At 43.8% G+C, this 17,634-nt stretch overlaps 1 protein-coding gene across 3 annotated transcripts in view; it reads left to right on the top strand.

The window, feature by feature from the left end:
* The window catches only part of LOC146572039 (voltage-dependent T-type calcium channel subunit alpha-1I-like), a 288,178-nt gene that overhangs the window by 183,960 nt on the left and 86,584 nt on the right, over positions 1-17,634 (top strand). For all 3 annotated transcript variants that reach the window (XM_085276073.1, XM_085276072.1, XM_085276071.1), the window contains 2 exons: positions 9,080-9,419; positions 9,501-9,901. In XM_085276073.1, the coding sequence (XP_085132199.1) occupies positions 9,080-9,419; positions 9,501-9,901 (741 nt within the window). The remainder of the gene's footprint in view (positions 1-9,079; positions 9,420-9,500; positions 9,902-17,634) is intronic.

Below are 17,634 nucleotides of genomic sequence, written 5' to 3'. Positions count from 1 at the left end.
ATTTGCTCTCCTCTTTCTCACTGATGTGTATACTGGGCAATATTCATGTATCGGTCACTCTGCTCGTTCTCATTTATGTAGAAACACACAGCCGAAAATTGCCTAACTACATCCAATTTGTGATGTAATGGTTGCCTTTTCAAAAAAATAATATATATATATATATATATATAACTGATGAAGAGTGGAAGGAGGATGAAAGGAAGGAAGGAAATAACCAAAGGCTGGAGTGAGGGTTAGTAGATGATGAAATGTGAGAGAAGGGGCGGTGGGTGGATGAGGGCTGGGAGTTGTTAGACAGATGGAGTTGAGGTGTGGAAAGTGAGGAGAAGGACTGCGAGCAAGCTTAAGAGAGCAAGTGATGAAGGGGGGAGGAAGTGAAGGAAGGATGGGAAGAGGGTGGATGGATCGGTGACAGGGAGAGCAGGACTAGATGGACTAGAATGTCAGCATGAAATCAGAGAGAGGATTGGAGGACGGGCGAGAGGAAGCAACCACATGTTGGTGTCTCTCTTTGATCTTAGGTGAAATCCAGATAATTAGAGTGAGTCCCTCAGGGCTCACGTATTGAGGGAGATCACAGTACAAGGTTTAACAGTGTGTCATATGACATGTCTGTCTGTCCCTCACCAGTGGAAATTAACATGACAAACTGCACAGCCCAGCTCAGAAATAGGAAGTTTAGTAAAAACACTACATAGAATATATAGAAAAAAATACTGCAGGGAACTCTTAAGCAACATAAGCAAATGTCATTCATACATGATCTAAATGAGGATGCAAATCTCCATTAATTAAAGTTTCTCAAGATGAACGTGTTGTAATTCATTATGTTGTTGACTAAGCATCTCTGCTTGATTTTGCTCCCTGGAGTTGTTGCATATGTCTTCTCTAGGGATGGGTATCGTTTAGGTTTTATCCGATACCAGTACTTTTGAAACGGTGCTTAAACGATGCTCGAACTGGTGCTTAAAGAATGAAGAACACAAAATTGGTCCAAAAACCTCTCATGTTCAGCTGTTTTTTTGTAAAAAGATAACAATGTTAGCTTTTTGGCATCACTCTTGGCTGGAAGCAGCGCTTAAACAATGGAAAAAAACACAAACTTTGTCCAAAAACCTCTCATGTTTAGCTGTTTTCCACTTTTCCTTTGGTCATTTTAGCCTTTTTGGCCAGGGTGAAGGGAGTATCTGCCATCAAACAAGAAGACAGCCGCATGTAACTACAACGGTGTTTGCTAGTTCACCTTACATGCATTAATTTAATAACGTGGTTAGCCTACTCAACGTAAATTACACACGGACAACATTAACCTCCTAGGACCTGGCGTCCACATATGTGGACATCACATTTTGGGTTATTTAGACCAAAATACTCAATTTTGCTCTACAAGGGCCTGATATCCACTTACGAGGACATTATACTGCTCAGAATTTTAAACAAATATCCTCATATGTGGCTCTTATTTTTCATAAAAACAAAAATAAGGTAAAAAAAATAAGCTGTGGTAATTCTTTGTTTTTACATTCATCAGGCCCCAATATGCCCAAATATCAAAGAGAAATTAAAAATGCATGCCATGGAAGATTTTGGGTCTTAGGAGGTTAAGGTACTCACCCAGAGAAGAACGGCTGCTGCTGCCATCATCATCCGTCATCATTTCTGCAACACTGGCAGGGCTAGGGGCCAGGACTCTCCTCTTCGGGTTTTTGGTGGATGTTGCTAACTCCGGGTCCGATAACAGGCAACCCACCCGCAGTAGATGTGCACGGTGTGAGGTCTCGCAGCAAGCTATTAAATACGGCGCATTTCTCGGCTTTTAACAAAATGCTATGCATCGCCAGGTGTTTCATCAGATTCGAGGTGTTACCTCCTTTGCACAGTATCACCTTAAAGCACTTGTTGCAGGCTGCTGAGTTTGCATCTTTTGCTGTGAAGTACAGCCAGACTTTGACCGCTTCACCATGGGCATTTTTAATCTGTAGCTCTGCTCTAAAAGAACGTACGTACCTGGGCCCGCCTACTACGCTTGCAGAGGTAAAATGATTGGCTAGAATCCAAAGTGTATGACATCTCAGGAAAAAAAAAAGCACCAAAATAAAGCACCGAAATGTGCGCTGCTTTTCGGTCTAGTTACTACCGTTTATGTCAGAACCGGTGCCATTACCGGTACCCATCCCTAGTCTTCCCCCCATAGAGAAAAGATTTAACTGCCAGCCTCTTGTTGGCTTTGTTTCGGCATGTTTCAAGGCTTGTTTCACAAACAGGCTTAGTGGAGGAAAGTGATTTACTATTTACATGTTAAAAGTTCTGCTCACATCACAGGCGTGTCCTCATCTCCCTGGGAAACAGATGAGGAGACTTTTCATCATTCTTTCTTTAATGCTGCATGACACCATGTGCTGAGAGATGGAATACAGCAAGCAACAGCAATCAAGACCGAGAAAGACAGAGGTGCCAGCAAACGAGAGAGATATAAGTTCAGGTTGCGTTTAGATGCTTTGATGATTTCACTCACGTAACATGCATGCAGATTAAGTGTGCAAAATTGAATTGAACTGAGAGCGCAAGAGAGTGCTAGAAGGAAGCTAGATGAAAACAGCCGTGAGAGAGAGATACAGAGACCGAGTGACAGATGGAGAGACAGATGAAAAAAGTGAGATAAAGATGGAGAGAGTTAGAGAGATGCTTTGCAGTGATTACCATCATGTAGAGCAGTTTAGACAAGAGGACTCAGTGGAATTAAAGGCTTTGCATGGAAGATAGTTTGGCCCTGTGGAATTAAGCTTTGACATCTACAAATGCCATCCTCAACCTGTTTTGTTGCAAAACTGTAAAGCGTAGTAATCCTCCTGATTTGACACTTTTTAATCTCACCTTCTGTGTTCGCTTATACCTGGTATTAACATCGAGCTCGTTTGCATATATGGACATGTGCCACAACACAACAAGAGAGGATGTCCTGTCCTGTTACTGTATATTTTTAAGGAAAGTCCACAGAGTCATCAGCAAAATGTAGTTAAAATATTGTGTTTTTAGGAGGAATCCACCGAAATCTGGGCTAAAAACATAGTTTGTAATGCCCACATATGCACATTGTGAGTTTAAAACAAATCATTTAATACACCTCATCTGTGTACCCCTTCTTCTAACAGATACTTTCAGTGTCTGCAATAATCTGCTTCAGTCCATGCGTGTCCTGGCGATCCCTTTCGCATAAAAGAAAGCAAGAGACTGGTTGTTATATGTCATAACGTATGCTCAAAAACAATAACTCCAGAGTTCAGCACTACATTTCTGAATCACAATTGGACCTGAAGGCCTTGCAGAAGTTGCTTTATTACACATCACAGCTTTTTTATCGTCGTGTTTGTTTTTCTGAAATCATTTGTGTGTGTTTATTGCCTGGGCACTGGAACTATCATTATGAGGTTCACAGAGATGTTGATGCAGAAAACCCCTCAAAGGGCCTCAAAAAACCTTGATACAAACAAATAATAAAAAGATTAATTTGTTTCAATATGAGCAGTTTAATAATCTGTCAAATATGACGCAATGTTCTGCCATGGGCATGTATGGCAGCCTTTCACATGGTCTTGTTTTTTTGTAGAAAAAGGCCCCGAGGAAATGGTCAGAAAAAGGCCCCCAACCGGACATGACCGGGGTAGCGGTCATGTCCGGTTGGGGACCTTTTTCTGACCATTTCCTCGTGGCTGCGTGCAGCGGGGCTAGGGGAGGGTCTGTGGTGATGGACGTGGGTTACTGACCTGGTAGCCTGTCTGCCCCTGGGTGGGTCCGGGATGGGCGTGAGGGTCTGGGGGCGCTCCATCTCTGGGCCGGGGCCCTGGCTGGGCCTCGGGGCCTTGGGTCCTGGTTTGTGTGTTGCCGGGGTTGTGGGCGGGTGGGTGCATGGGAGCCCATCCCTGGCGCAGGGTGCCGCCGGTGTGTCGAGTCGCCTGTGGGGCTCTTCAACCGGTGGGGGAGATTGTTACACCTTGCAGGAGCTTTCTTCCCCTCAGGAACTCTCTGCAGGAGGGGGAGATACAGGAGAGGTGGAGGAAGATCTCAGCCTGGGCGTCTATTGTCTCATGTAGTCTGGAAGACGAGTGGATGGTGGGGTGGGTGCAGTTTTCTCTGTGGTGGGGTTGGGTGGACTGTCCCGGGCTCTGTGGGGCCGGGGGGCGCTGCTGCGCTGGGCCCCGGTCTGGATGGGCCTGGGCCCCCCTTTCCCTGGCGGGTCGCGGAGTGTGGGAGTGCCTACTGGGGTCAGCGGGGGAGCTGGCCCCAGGGAGGGGTCACCTGCCCCTCCCTTCCTTCCCTCCCCATCTCCAGCTGCCTCCCTCCTCCTGCTCCACCACAACCACCCACACATGCAGGGCCTTGGAGTAGGGGTATGTCACCAGGATGCAGAGGAGGCTACCCCCCCCCTCTGTCCCCTTCTGGCTGCCTCTGCCTCAATTTTATCCCACAACTTAGACATTCACATTACTCACACCCTCATTACACATACATATAGGATCTTGGGGGTGGGCACGATACACGGAGTCCAAGTTACCATCAGGGTGTACGCCTCACCCCTGGCGTCGTTGCCCACCTCTCAATTTTAAATACATGTAGACATTGAGGGCTAGCAGGAGGGACTATGCGCTTACCTGCTGCTCCTTGGCAGGTAGCTCCATGCCCTCCTGGGTTTTAATTGCACCTTAGAACACACATGCATCAACACTACAATGAGCGGGTGGAGGGAGGCTTGGAGTCTTCTCTCACCCCCATTCTCTGCGGCCTACTGGAGCGGGGGGGCTAGGAGGAGTGGGCCGTCCGACTGCGGTCTGGGGCCTCCCTGCTGCTGCGGAGTCGGGGCGGTCTGCCTCTCCCCACCGCAGGGAAAAGGGTAACACCACCTGGGTCTGGGTGCAGTTCCCCCCTCCAGGGGCAAGGGTACCTAGACCCGGTTAGTAGAGTACGCTTGGGGAGTGTGATCGTCCCTTTATGTCTGTCTCCACGTCGGTTGAGTGTGAAGTACATATGAGAGCATGAGGGTGGGAATGGATGTTTGTGTCTGTGTGTGCCTGTATGTCTGTGTCTATATGTCAGGTTGGGTATCAGACGCCACCTCTCTGGGGACATCTCGGGCCCTCCAAGGTTTGGAGGCCTATCTCCACCCACCACCACTTCCCCTGCCGGTGGCGGACTCCCTCAGGTATCGGTGCGTTGGTGGTTCTTTGTATCTGGGGGTGGGCGTCCGGGTACACACCGGCTCACTCCTTGGCGGCTGCTTATTGGGGCTCGCTCGGGCCACTTCGGAGGTGGGGTGCCCCCGGCATCTCGGCCTGGGGCTCGGTCACTCAGGCACAGCTGGCTGCCGGCGGAGCTCACGGGCGCGTCACTGCAACTCCCCCTGGCTTCTGCTCCGCGGCTGCTGAATGAGCTCTCATCTGGGACTCTCCTTAGCTCTTACTGGGACAGTGGCGCGGCTGCCCCTCTGTGGGTCTTCCTTGGTCTCTTGTGTTCTGGGGGCCTCTGGATGTCTGGAGTTTTGATCTCCTCCATACCTGCTTGATACCATAGAGGACGGGGCTGTGGCTCCCCACACTCTCTAGCAGATCATTACATGGAGAAACCTTTGTAATGCAAGCATGCTGATCCACACAGGTATGCACACAGGTGTACACATGGGTATTCACAGATGCGGACTACAGCTTTCTTGGCTGCTGCCTCAAAGCACACTGTGCGCTGTCTATCTTGCGTGCTGCACAATATCGTTTACTATTTAGTAACTATTGATATCTATGACTAGCTAGTTTATTGTGATGGTGCTTTTTTTTTTTTTATTATTATGTTGCTCTTTGTTGTTTGCTGTCTCCCCTGTTTTTTTGTTTTTCTTTCTCTCCATACAGGTGACCCAGGAGTTTTTTTGTTTTTTGTTTTTTTTTCCTCTCTTCCCCCCCTTCTCACCGTCTCTTCTCCCCTTTGGTTTTCTTTCTTCCTCTCCCCCTCTTTCTTTCATTCTTTCCGCCTGTCCTATTAAAAAAAAAAAAAAAAAAAAGGATGACAAAGGATGAACTGAAGCTCCGCCATCACGTGATGTCACATGCTGCTGTTTCTGATGTCACTTCCAAAAAAAAAACAAAAAACAAAAAAAAAAAACCATAGATTTTTGCAGCTTTCTTGTTTAGAAGGCAACGTAATTATTTCATTCACTATTCTTCAAACACTAGTTGCCTCTCACACCTCTGCTGCAAACTAAAAGTGCACACACCAAGACACACAGACTAATCTAATTGTATTTCAGCCATTCCAGCAGAGTGTGAGCATAAATATTTGATGGGATCAGCGAGGGTGCTGAGCGGGTGCTGGGACCCACTGCCTCCCTTTTAGTACGTGAGTCCAGTGAACTGGCATGAACCAGTCTGACCACAAATCTCTGCTTTGAATCAATGAAAAGGCAGTCTCTACACTAAAACGGACACACACGTACATTCTGCTTTCTCCGTAGTCTTTGTCGCAGTGGTTTAGTGAGGTTATGGGGCTTACAATCACTATTGATCACAGCCTGCAGAGCACTAGGCTTAATTTCCTCCTGTTTTCTTTCCACATCAGCTTAGCGTTTCTTGGTGACCTTGACCTATTTTGTCATCTCTTTTTTTCCCTTTTTTTCTTTAAATCTGTTTTACCAGTTGTGTCTCATGGAAAATGAGCCTAAAACATCTAAATAAAAGTGTCAGTAGTGGCTGAATGATATCAGTGGTTAAGCAGGAAAACACAACCTAAGGTTTTAGTTAAAGGAGTGATGGTAAAAAAAAACTTTTCTTCCCTCTTCTGACCTTTCTGCTCTCAGTTTTTCATGTATCACACCAGATATGTGTTTCATTATGAATCGTGCATTACAATGTTCAACGCCAGATTTCAGTTGGGGGTAGACACCTTTTCCTAACAGTCCCAATACGCCTACAAGCTTTTTATATATTGTGCTGTAGCTGTATGGAGGTAAGTTTGGTAGTTAGCAGACTGCTGAAAGCACAGACATCTTAAGAGATTCCAAGTCAAGGTTAAACTAAGCTGAATATTCTGTTACCAGTTTTCTCCATAAACACCAGACTCTACCTATTGTAAGTTCAGAAGATGTAAGTTTAGCTACAATACACCTCATCAAAGGAGCTTGCAAAGAAAAGCGTCTGGACTTCTTTAAGTTGCTTGAAGACGTTTCACTGAAGAAGCTTCTCGGATGAGAGGTGAAACGTCTTCAAGCAACTTAAAGAAGTCCAGACGCTTTTCTTTGCAAGCTCCTTTGACTACGATGACCTGGATGACTGAGAACCTTCACAGACAATACACCTCATCAGACTTCACGAACTTCTCCACTTACTTTTTTATGAATGCAGGCTTTTAGCAAATGCACCACAAAAACTGATGATCAAGACAGGACAGGGTATGTGACGGTGTCTAAATAAGTTCCTCTGCTTTGCATCTCTGTGATAATGTGTCTGCCTTTAGAAGATGTTGTCTTAGTATCAAGATTTTTCATTCCTATGTTCTGTCCTTGCATACTGTTCGGGTCATATCTGACATATTTTGACATTCAACAGCAGTAAAAAAGTCTCTGACTGTTAAATATATATTCTTTGATGAGTTTGACGCATAAAAGTAAAAGAGATGCACTGGGGGAAAATGACACTGTAAGTTAATGCTAATGAAAAACGCACATGTTCAATTGGGTTTGAACGTGTTAGTGAAGAAGATGACCTAATCTGAAGAGGGAGATGATTCCAGAGTAAACTGTGTGGTCACAATTGCTCCATAATATGGATGAATAAATATGTAAAATTATTATTATTATTACAGAAAACCCAAATTACAGAAAAAGTCTCTAAGAGCCTTTGCCGGGCAGATTCTGGTCCCCGGCTGCATGTTTGACACCCCTGTGCTTGAGGGTAACTCTTCACAGGCTGGAGAGCTACACCTGGAATGACAAGCAGCTGTTTAAAAATATACTGAGAGCTAACTGAGATTAAAAGAGATCATAACAGGGGTTGGGTGGGGCTGGTTGTCCTACCAGTGCTCTATAAGTGCAGAAACTAGTTTTCAACAAGCAGCTGTTTATTGCCACGTGTTGTAAATGTGTTTTGTATTAGTGTAAAATGATGTTGAACTGATACTGATACATGGTAGTTTTGCGGATTTTTTTGTGATAGAGCAGTGATGGTGATGATGGTGTTTAATAGTTGTAATAATTACATGTTTATATGAATAAGGTATCAGCATTACCAGAATGTTGTTGTCATTTTCACTTTCAAAAATATATATTTTCATGCCTTAGGGTAAAAAAGGATAAGATACTGTGTAATTGTAGTTTTTGTTCTCAACAAATCAGTGTTGTAAAACCTAAAGAAAGAAAGATAGATAGATAGATAGATAGATAGATAGATAGATAGATAGATAGATAAGGCTTGTCTCGTGTGATCATAGGTTTTTCTAAAAGAAAGTTGCTAATTATTACAGCTACAACAGCATCAAGCCACCTAATATGTTAGCTCTCCTCTCTTAGTCATTGCTTGGTTTGCTGGTTGTAATACTAAAAAAAAGAAGTATTTTCAGGATGGCACTGGAGCAGATTTGTTTGTGAACATATTGTATAATGTGTTATGTCTGGAGTTGTCCAGCCAAGTGGACTAACAAGCTAGAGGTAAGAGCTACAGTGCTCTGGCATAAGGCCATCATGCTGAGAGTTTTGTATTCAGCGTTATTAGCTGGCAGAAGCTGTCGACTAACAGACCAAATTAGGGGTTTCCAGTTTCATGCTGGAGCTTCCAACTGTTGCAGATCATTATATTTAAGAATGATTTATTACCTTTTTATTGGATGGGAGTGTTTTAGGATTAATAATAGGCCTTTAAAAGGGTTCTTTTATTACAGATAAACAGACAAAAGCCCTGTGAAAATAATTACATCTCATTAGTTTGGATTCTCACAAGTAAACACTTTTTCAGCACTGGGCAGCTTGGGGAGGAACGTGACAGTCAAGCAACACGCAGCTTTAAATTTTGTTTATGTAATGTGCGCATGCCTGTCATCCTCCCAGGTCGGTTCCTTCTTCATGATCAACCTGTGCCTCGTGGTCATTGCCACCCAGTTCTCAGAGACCAAGCAGCGGGAGCATCAGCTGATGCAGGAGCAGCGAGCTCGGTGTTCATCCTCCTCCACCCTGGCCAGTGAACCTGGGGACTGCTACGAAGAGCTCTTCCAGCTGGTCTGCCATTTCCTCCGAAAGGCGAGGAGGCAAACTGTTGCCCTTTTTAACACCCTCCGGGGGAAACCTCGTGGCTTTCATGGTGTTGGAAGAGGAAGAGGAGGCGGGGAAGGAAGGGAGAGGAAGGCCAATGGACGTGAAGGACGTGACAGAAGAGCGGGGTTAAGACATGGTACGTAACTGTAAGAAAGTAGTATTTATCTATTTGATTTATAGGATCACCCTTTAATCTCTCCATCTTGCATTTTGTAAGGCCCGCCATGTCCCCATCACAACAAACTAGGCCATGCCTCATCCGCTGAGCCTGTGGCCCTCACTGCTGCCTCCGCCACAGACGGCTGCCCTCAGTGCGCGGCAGCGCTGGCGCTCTCTGACGGGGTGGGACCAGTTCGAAATGCAGCGAGTGACGAAACAGAAGAGGGAACTGTGGAGGAATCAGACAGGGATGGTGTACAGTCCAGTACTAAAGGGAAGGACAAACAAGGCCATGAAGGTGCAGAGTCTTGTTGTAGTCCGAAGAAGGGATGCAAGGAGCTGTGGTACGAGATCAGGATGAAACTGTGGGGCATCGTGGAGAGCAAGTATTTTAACCGAGGCATCATGATCGCCATTTTGATCAACACCATCAGCATGGGCATTGAGCACCACGAGCAGGTACAGCTGGCTTTTTACATTTGTTCATGTTCCCCTCATTTATTTCATTATTTAGGAAATCTTTCATTGTTTAATTAAATATTTAAATATCTTAATTATCTCTCTCAGTCTTTCATATATTTGAGGGTTATGCACTAGAGTGCAAAAGTTGTCAGACAGTACTCGTTTCTTCATGTTTCTTTATACTATGTTCCCATTTCTTTATTATTAGTTTCAGCTAAAGATAACACAGTTTTACAGGCATGAAGTATAACTTTTGCACCAACAGCGTGATTTCCAAACAGTTATTAGTTGCAAACTTGACATATCTCAGCACAGTGTGTCCTTTTAAAGAATTCAGGAAACTGGACATGGAGACGACAAAAGTTGACAGGACTACAAATCTATCGACAGCAGATGAACAGTATCTGAAAGTCACGGCCTTAAGAAATAGGGAAAAAAATCAGCACTGACACAGGAGCTGAGAGATGCCCTTCAGGTGGTCCATCTATTGTTCGCTGATGCCTCATCATAAATAGTCTCAGGTGGAAAGGTGACAAGGAGCCATTTTCAAGGAATGGAAACAGGAAGAAAAGATGGAAGTGTGTTGTGTGTCTGTATAGGTTTTCAGTCATCCAGGTAATGGCGGTCTTTATGTTTGCATGAGTCTTTAAAAAAGGCGTGGGTGATTACCTTCACCCTGTGTGACTCACATGATCAGTAGTGGGTCAACAATCCTCAGGACACTTTCCAAATGAGACAGCCCGCACTAGGGGTTAAATACTGCTCTCGAGGGTTCTGATTAAGTTTCATAGATGAGAGCTGAAGCGTTTTTGCAAATATAAAAAAGCCTTTAACACTGAGGTATGACAAATTACACAAGAGCAATGGGTCTTATGAAGTGATGAATCTATGTTTGATTCAAATTGTCATCAGCATTGTTCGCATCAGTGGGTCGGGAGAGACGTACAACACATACTTGCACATACTTCCCATTTTCCTATTAAAATGTAAAGATATAATGGTGACTCAAGACTTTTGCACAGTACTGTATATAGATTTTTTGTTGTCTATCAGCACGGACACTTACATACTGTCAGCAAACAATTCAACAAAAATAACTTTACAATCATTTATAACTTGGACAATTTTTGATGACTTCTAGAATTGCACAACAAAGTTATTTGTTAACATTTAAACTGTTGTGTACGTATCATTTGACTGTTACGTTAGATGCTGTTAAGACATTGGATGCATGTGCTGCAGATTTTCTCTGTAATAGTTGTTATAGAAAGTAAAGACAGCCATGTTGGCTCCTTTGGAGATTACAAAGTTGCTTCTACCTCGTTCCTGTCATTGCCCTGCATGTCCACACTCCTGCAGTGTAAAGCTCTTCCCCCATTCGTACAGGTGTTGGCTTAATATTCGTCTTTATAGTGTGCTCCCCCAGTTTATGCAACAGATTGCATCTAGGATCATGACATCATATTATACAAGCGTGAACTTTCGTTTGGATCGCACTGATTAAATTCTCTCCAAGCAATGAAAATAAGGCACTTCCTGTTCTTTTTCAACTTTCACTGATTTTTCTTCTTTTCTTCTTCTTTCCTCTCTTTTTCTGATGCTCGGCTTTGTGAACTCTTTTTTTTCCCCCTATCAATATTTCTTGCTTTCGCTATACCATCGCCCACTCACGCCTGCCACCGCCGCAGTGGTGGGTCGTCTCTCATCTCAGGGGCTGCTAAAAATAGAGGCAGAACGAGAGAGGCAGAGAGAGAGAGTCTTTGCTGCTTCAATGGTGAGGAAATAGTGAGCTGAAATGTCTGTGGTTCCACTGCCTGTTTAGCAAACTGAAGTCATGCCTCCCTCTGTTTGAACAGTGAGTATCAGAGGCTTGATCTGCCTCATCACTGTGATTTTCCACCTGTAGAGAAGGGAGGTGCTTACACCTGTCCAAGGTTTTGTTGTTGCTCGGGGTGGTTTTTCCTTCTTTTTTTTTTATATCTGGCAGCCACTACGGCAGGAGACCAGACGTTATTCGGACAGTGTAATGTCCAAATGTCATCCTTTGATGCTATCAGTTCTGTAAATATGTGTTGTATAGGCTGTTTATAAATTCTATCAGAACATTCTAGAAATTCACAGACAGTTACTGAGAATGGAGAGGGAGAAAAAATGAGAATTAAGAACTAACAAAAGGGTATATTTCTAATAAAAAGGCTAAACAAGGGACCATAAATGGGGTGGTTGCTATCATATAGACCATGTGAGAAGATGTGTTTGCCAGGATGACGTCTTCATTCAGGCATCCTTGTTGATGAATTTTTGATTTTTCATTTCCGTTGTATTTATATAGCCCTTTAAATCACAACAGTCAGCTCAAGGCTGTTTATATTGTAGTGTAAAGACCCAACAATCACATCACCCCTTATGAGCAAGCACGTGGAGACAGTAGGAAGGAAAAACTCCCTTCTAACAGGAAGAAACCTCCAGCAAAACCAGGCTCAGGTTGGGGCAGGCATTTGCCATGACCGGTTGGGGGTGAGGAAAAGAAAACAGAAGGTTGGATCTTTTCCAAAGTTGACATGCAATCTATTTTAGTGCCAGTCCTCCATCAGCTCGTGGCATGTTGTCCTCTTTGTCTCTTGCACCACCTTTAAATCTCCTCATCTTTAGTTCTTTTGGCCTCAGATAGTGTAACAAACCTTTTGGGTTATAGCACCACTAGGGGGGGTTGCCCAACTATTGTAGTAGCTGTGGGGGTCTCCTAGTGGGTGTGTGAGTTGTTAGCGGCAGCCATTTCATGCTGCTCATGTTCCATGCTCCAAGAAAGCACCTTACTTACTGTTGTGACAAGCTGGCGCTGGTGGTACCAATCCCCGCGCATGTAGGTTCGGACGAGTACAGCCGAGGAGACCTGGCTTATAAAGTGTAATGTTGCTGACGGCGAATAAAGGTCTGTTATTGGATTTAACCGACTGGTTCCGTGTTATCCGGCTAACCTCCACACCACATGCCCGCTGGACCGGCTAGCCGCTCCTTCCTCGCCAGACTGCTGTTACAATAGCAATGTTTAATACCCAAGCTCAGCGAGGAACAGAATTTTCAGCTGTTTTGGCCAGCTGTCATCACTGAGGTTTGTGCTGTGGAAAGCCTCTCAACAGAGCAGATTTGAATCTTTTTGCTGGCAGCTTTTCTTGATCATCCTTAGTATGTGGTCTTGAGGACCTGGTAGTAAAACTGACAGGTTGTGCCTCTCGCTTCTAATCACTGTTAGTTCATGTGGACACCCTGTTCCTTTCATGATGGCCAGGATCCTGTCATCTTCCAGCTGCAAATTCAACCTTCCTCCTCTTTTGTCCCAGAGAACAAAGTAAAAGGCCTTTATCTACATAACGACGTATATATAGTAATTAGAATAGCGAGTCACTGCCCGGATTTGGCACTTGCAGATGGTTCAGCCCTTTTACTCTCTTTCTTGTGGGCCAGGATTTGGGATGGAAGATGCCAGAGAAGGAAGCAGTGAGATAACCTCTGTGGCCCATCTCAGCTGAAACTCCATTATTTGTTCCCTTTGTGCAGTAGGAGGCTAACTTCACGCTGGGACACTCCACTGGAGTAAAGTGGTGAATCGGGCATCCATTCCAGAAAGTGTTTGTTTGAAAGTGCCGAGCTCACTTTCTTGTTTTGCGTCAGGTAGAAAACCTGCAGCTTTTCTTGCGTGTGACTGTTTTGGACTGACAGAGAATTAACTGAGGAACTGATAAAAAAAAAAACTCTGAGTGGGTTCCTTGTCTTTAGTTTTGTGAATGAACTCAAGCAACGGCATTGAACTGAGATCATGGACTATTTGTGCGCTGAATTTACTAGTTGATGGTATTTTATATTGTTTTTGTGTTTGGGTGTTTTGAATATATTTCTGTGTGTGTGTATTATAAATTGCATTAGGTTTGTTTTCAATCAGTGTCCAGGGTGTTCGGTCTTAAATGTGCAAACACTCTTTATGTACTTTGCATTTAAGATAAATCGGCCTTACATGTCAGGGAAACCTGGCCAGCACCCCAGAAGAAGACTACCTTGTTGAGCGTCCTTGGCTAAGCAAACCATCACAATACCACTGCCAAATCTTTTGCCCACCAGTGTACGCACCCAATAATGTCAGTCCATCTACTTTTTTAGCCAGTTAATATCCACCGCTGAGCTTGATGAACGGCCCAAGTGAGATAACATATCAGAGAATAATAACTGCTATTTGAGAATTAATGATGCATCAGCATGACAGACGGGGGATGATGAGGGAGGGGGGTGCATAGCACTGCTATATGATATATGTTATTGAAATTGTTATTAATTATTTAAGGTTGCCATACCCAAAGACAACACAAGGTCCTGGATCAGTGATAGGCCCCATATGTCAGTCTGAAAAACTTACTCACATTTCTGACCAACTTGGTAACTAGAAGAGCTTATTGTAGCCAGTAATGTTATATTTAGCTCCAGCCCGGTAAACAAGAATAATACTAGAATACTAGAATAATAAATAAGTTACTTTGTCCATGCCATCTCTGCAGATTTCACTCAAATTTATCCTTTTTTTCAACAAACCTGAAATTTTAAATCCTGTTTACACATGGGCTAAATGCAATTCCAATTGCAGTTCCACAATTGATGATTTATCAAGTCAGACTGCTGCAGGGTGTCCTCCAACGTCTGTCTGTAGCAGATGTGGGTGAGGTCAAGCTTGCAGAGAATGCATGCCGGTATTCTTAGTAAAGGGAATTATTAATGAATCACCCTCCATGCAATGCAGAAAAGATAAATACATTGAAAAAGACAAACCAAAAAAGCATATTTAATAAATTGAATAAATCATGTTTTCAAGGACCCTGTGTCTTATTAAGAGGAGACGAGCTCCTTCTGGCTCCCCTGTAGTTCGCACCCTGCAGAAATGGCATTCCTGATCCCTGAGAATGCAAACACTGCTACTCCGGCATCATCAGATTGGATCCTTTCTGTTTGCCTTTAATTCTAACATTCGGGCAAAGACAGACAATCATAGAGCAGCGCTGTTTGATCTCTGTCCGTAAACTTCTTAATTATTAAATAAAGTAATTACCAAGAGAAAACACATGTTGTTATTTTGAGATAACGAGACAAATGAAAGATCATTGTGGATGTTTTTAGCTTCTCTACTTTAGTTCATGAAAGTGGGCCTGAGAATAGATGCGGCCTTAATAATACAGTACATAATAATACAGAGCATTTGGAAAGTGTTCACAGAGTTTCAGTTGTTCTACATTTTTCCATGTTGCAACCAATGTTCCCTCAAATTGTTCATGTGTCTGAGCAAACACACAAACTCCCTGAGCGGTCCCTTGGACCACTGTGAGCAACAGCAGACGTGTGCACTGTGGTCACGCCAGCATCGCTTGCATCCAAGTTACATGGTTTATTAAAAGAATCAAATTGCAGTATTTACATGTCTGTAAATGAAGTGCTTTAGCCCACGTACAATGAAAATTACAAAAATCTTGTTCATGACCTGTGTAGTATGTTAACGCTATTGAAAGTCTAAATATTTAATTTTAATTATGGCAAAACATGAACTGCCAACCAAACCAAACCAGCTATAAACTCCAATTTTGAAAGCACACTTCACACTTTTACTTTAAAGCTCTGACTTGTATTATGAGTGTGAGCCAGAGTGTGAAGCTCCTGGTGTGCACTGCCTGAGAGGGTCGTACTGAGGTCTGGGAGAGAGTCCTGTAAAGGTCCTCCGTTCTGGTGCAAGGCTGCTCTGGAAGAAATGAGACATGTACACCTTTTAGAGATAACATTTTGTCATGATAAAATTAAAACTTTCCCATTTTGCACAAGGACATGTGTGCTGTAGCAAAAGCATGTGGTTCTGTGAAAATTCCATTAACTCTGTAAAATATTTAATTACACAGTAAAATTTCTGCTACTCATAGCAATAGCATTTAATGATTATTGACCATTATAGATGAAAATTCTTATAAATGACACTAGAATAAGCATAAAACTGATTAAGAACTTAAATTTCACCTAAATGTTTCCGTCTGTCCTTCTCACATCTCCAGTGGTTGTACATGTTGTCATTAGCGTGTCTTCACTCCTCATCAGCCACACTGTTTTGCTAGCTAAAACACCAGCCGGAACTGCTGGCTGACTTCTGGCATGGTAAGTGGTACGTCATCCAGATATGGGTCAGGCCTGGCGTAGATGGCACTGTTTATGTGATGGTATGCCACATCTGGCCCGATTCTGGTTTGGTGTATGTGGCCCAGGCTCATAGAAAACAGGTCTGGCCCAGATCCAGCATCAAGCTGGCACTTCTGACTGACTGGTGTCATGGCAGGGTGTATGTCAACCAGCTGTGGGCCAGGTCTGGCAATGATGGCACTATTTATGTTCTTATTTTCCTATTTTAGTTAGAAGATCCAAATGTCATGTTGCAATACTATACTGCTATGCTAGCCAACGTTTCAGATGCAGGTTTGACAGGTTTGTGAGTGTACACTTTATCCAAAACCTAGTGAGGGTTTACTCACGTTTACCACCGGGTGGTTGTAGCTCAGGAGGTACAACAGGTCGCCTACTGAAGGTTAGTGGTTTGATCCCTGGCTCCTCCAGTCTGCATGTCAAGAGTGTGAATGTGTGTGAATGTAGTTAGGAAGCACTCAGTGTAGAGAACGTGTGTGATTGGGTGAATGTGGCATGTTGTATAGAGCATTTTGAGTAATCCGCGAGAGGCGAGGAGAGGAGAGTAATCCTGGTGCCTCTGTCAGTGCGCCCCAGGGTGGCTGTGGCTACAGTGTAGCTTGCCATCACCGGTGTGTGAGTGTGTGTGTGTGTGTGTGTGAATGGGTGGATGACTGGATGTGTAAAAGCACTTTGGGGTCCTTAGGGACTAGTAATGCACTATACAAATACAGGCCATTTTAGAAAAGCGCTATACACAGCAAAATCTCCAGTGTTAAATTAACACTAGAGAGTGTCGTGGGCGACCGTGGCTCAGGAGGTTGGGAATCGCATCTGTAACCGGAAGGTCGCCGGTTTGATCCCTGGGCTCTCTGTCCTGGTCGTTGTGTCCCTGGGCAAGACACTTTACCCTACTTGCCTACTGGTGTTGGCCAGAGGGGCCGATGGCGCGATATGGCAGCCTCGCTTCTGTCAGTCTGCCCCAGGGCAGCTGTGGCTACAACTGTAGCTGCCTCCATCAGTGTGTGAGAGTGAATGAATAGTGGTATTGTAAAGCGCTTTGGGTGCCTTGAAAAGCGCTATATAAATCCAATCCATTAATATATGGGTCCACACCTCTGAGTGTTAAATACAACACTGTTGAGTGTTAAATTAACACTTTTGACAGTGTTATATGTTTAAAAGTAACCTAGTCAGTTTTGAAGATTAACAATGGCTAACACTGAGCAGTGCTGATTTTCTAACACTGGAAAATAACTCAAAATGTTAGAAATATTCCAGTGTTAGAAAATCAGCACTGCTCAGTGTTAGTCATTGTTAATCTTCAAAACTGACTAGGTTACTTTTAAACATATAACACCAGAGATGTATCTGATTACTTTTTAAAAGTAACTAGTAAAGTAAGGGATTACTATTGCAAAAACGGTAATTAGATTACCGTTACTTTCCCGTAGGAACGCTGCGTTACTGCGTTACTAAAACCGTGATTTTTTGCGAGAATGTCTCACGACAGTGACGTAAGCGAGTGCGCC

Source organism: Mchenga conophoros, linkage group LG6 (genome assembly GCF_057382185.1).
Source record: "Mchenga conophoros isolate Kocher_MC1m ecotype Shallow Benthic linkage group LG6, M_conophoros_male_GT1.1, whole genome shotgun sequence".
Classification (NCBI taxonomy): domain Eukaryota; kingdom Metazoa; phylum Chordata; class Actinopteri; order Cichliformes; family Cichlidae; genus Mchenga; species Mchenga conophoros.
Note: the sequence above shows the minus strand (reverse complement) of the source record. Positions and strands in the feature narration are given on the sequence as shown.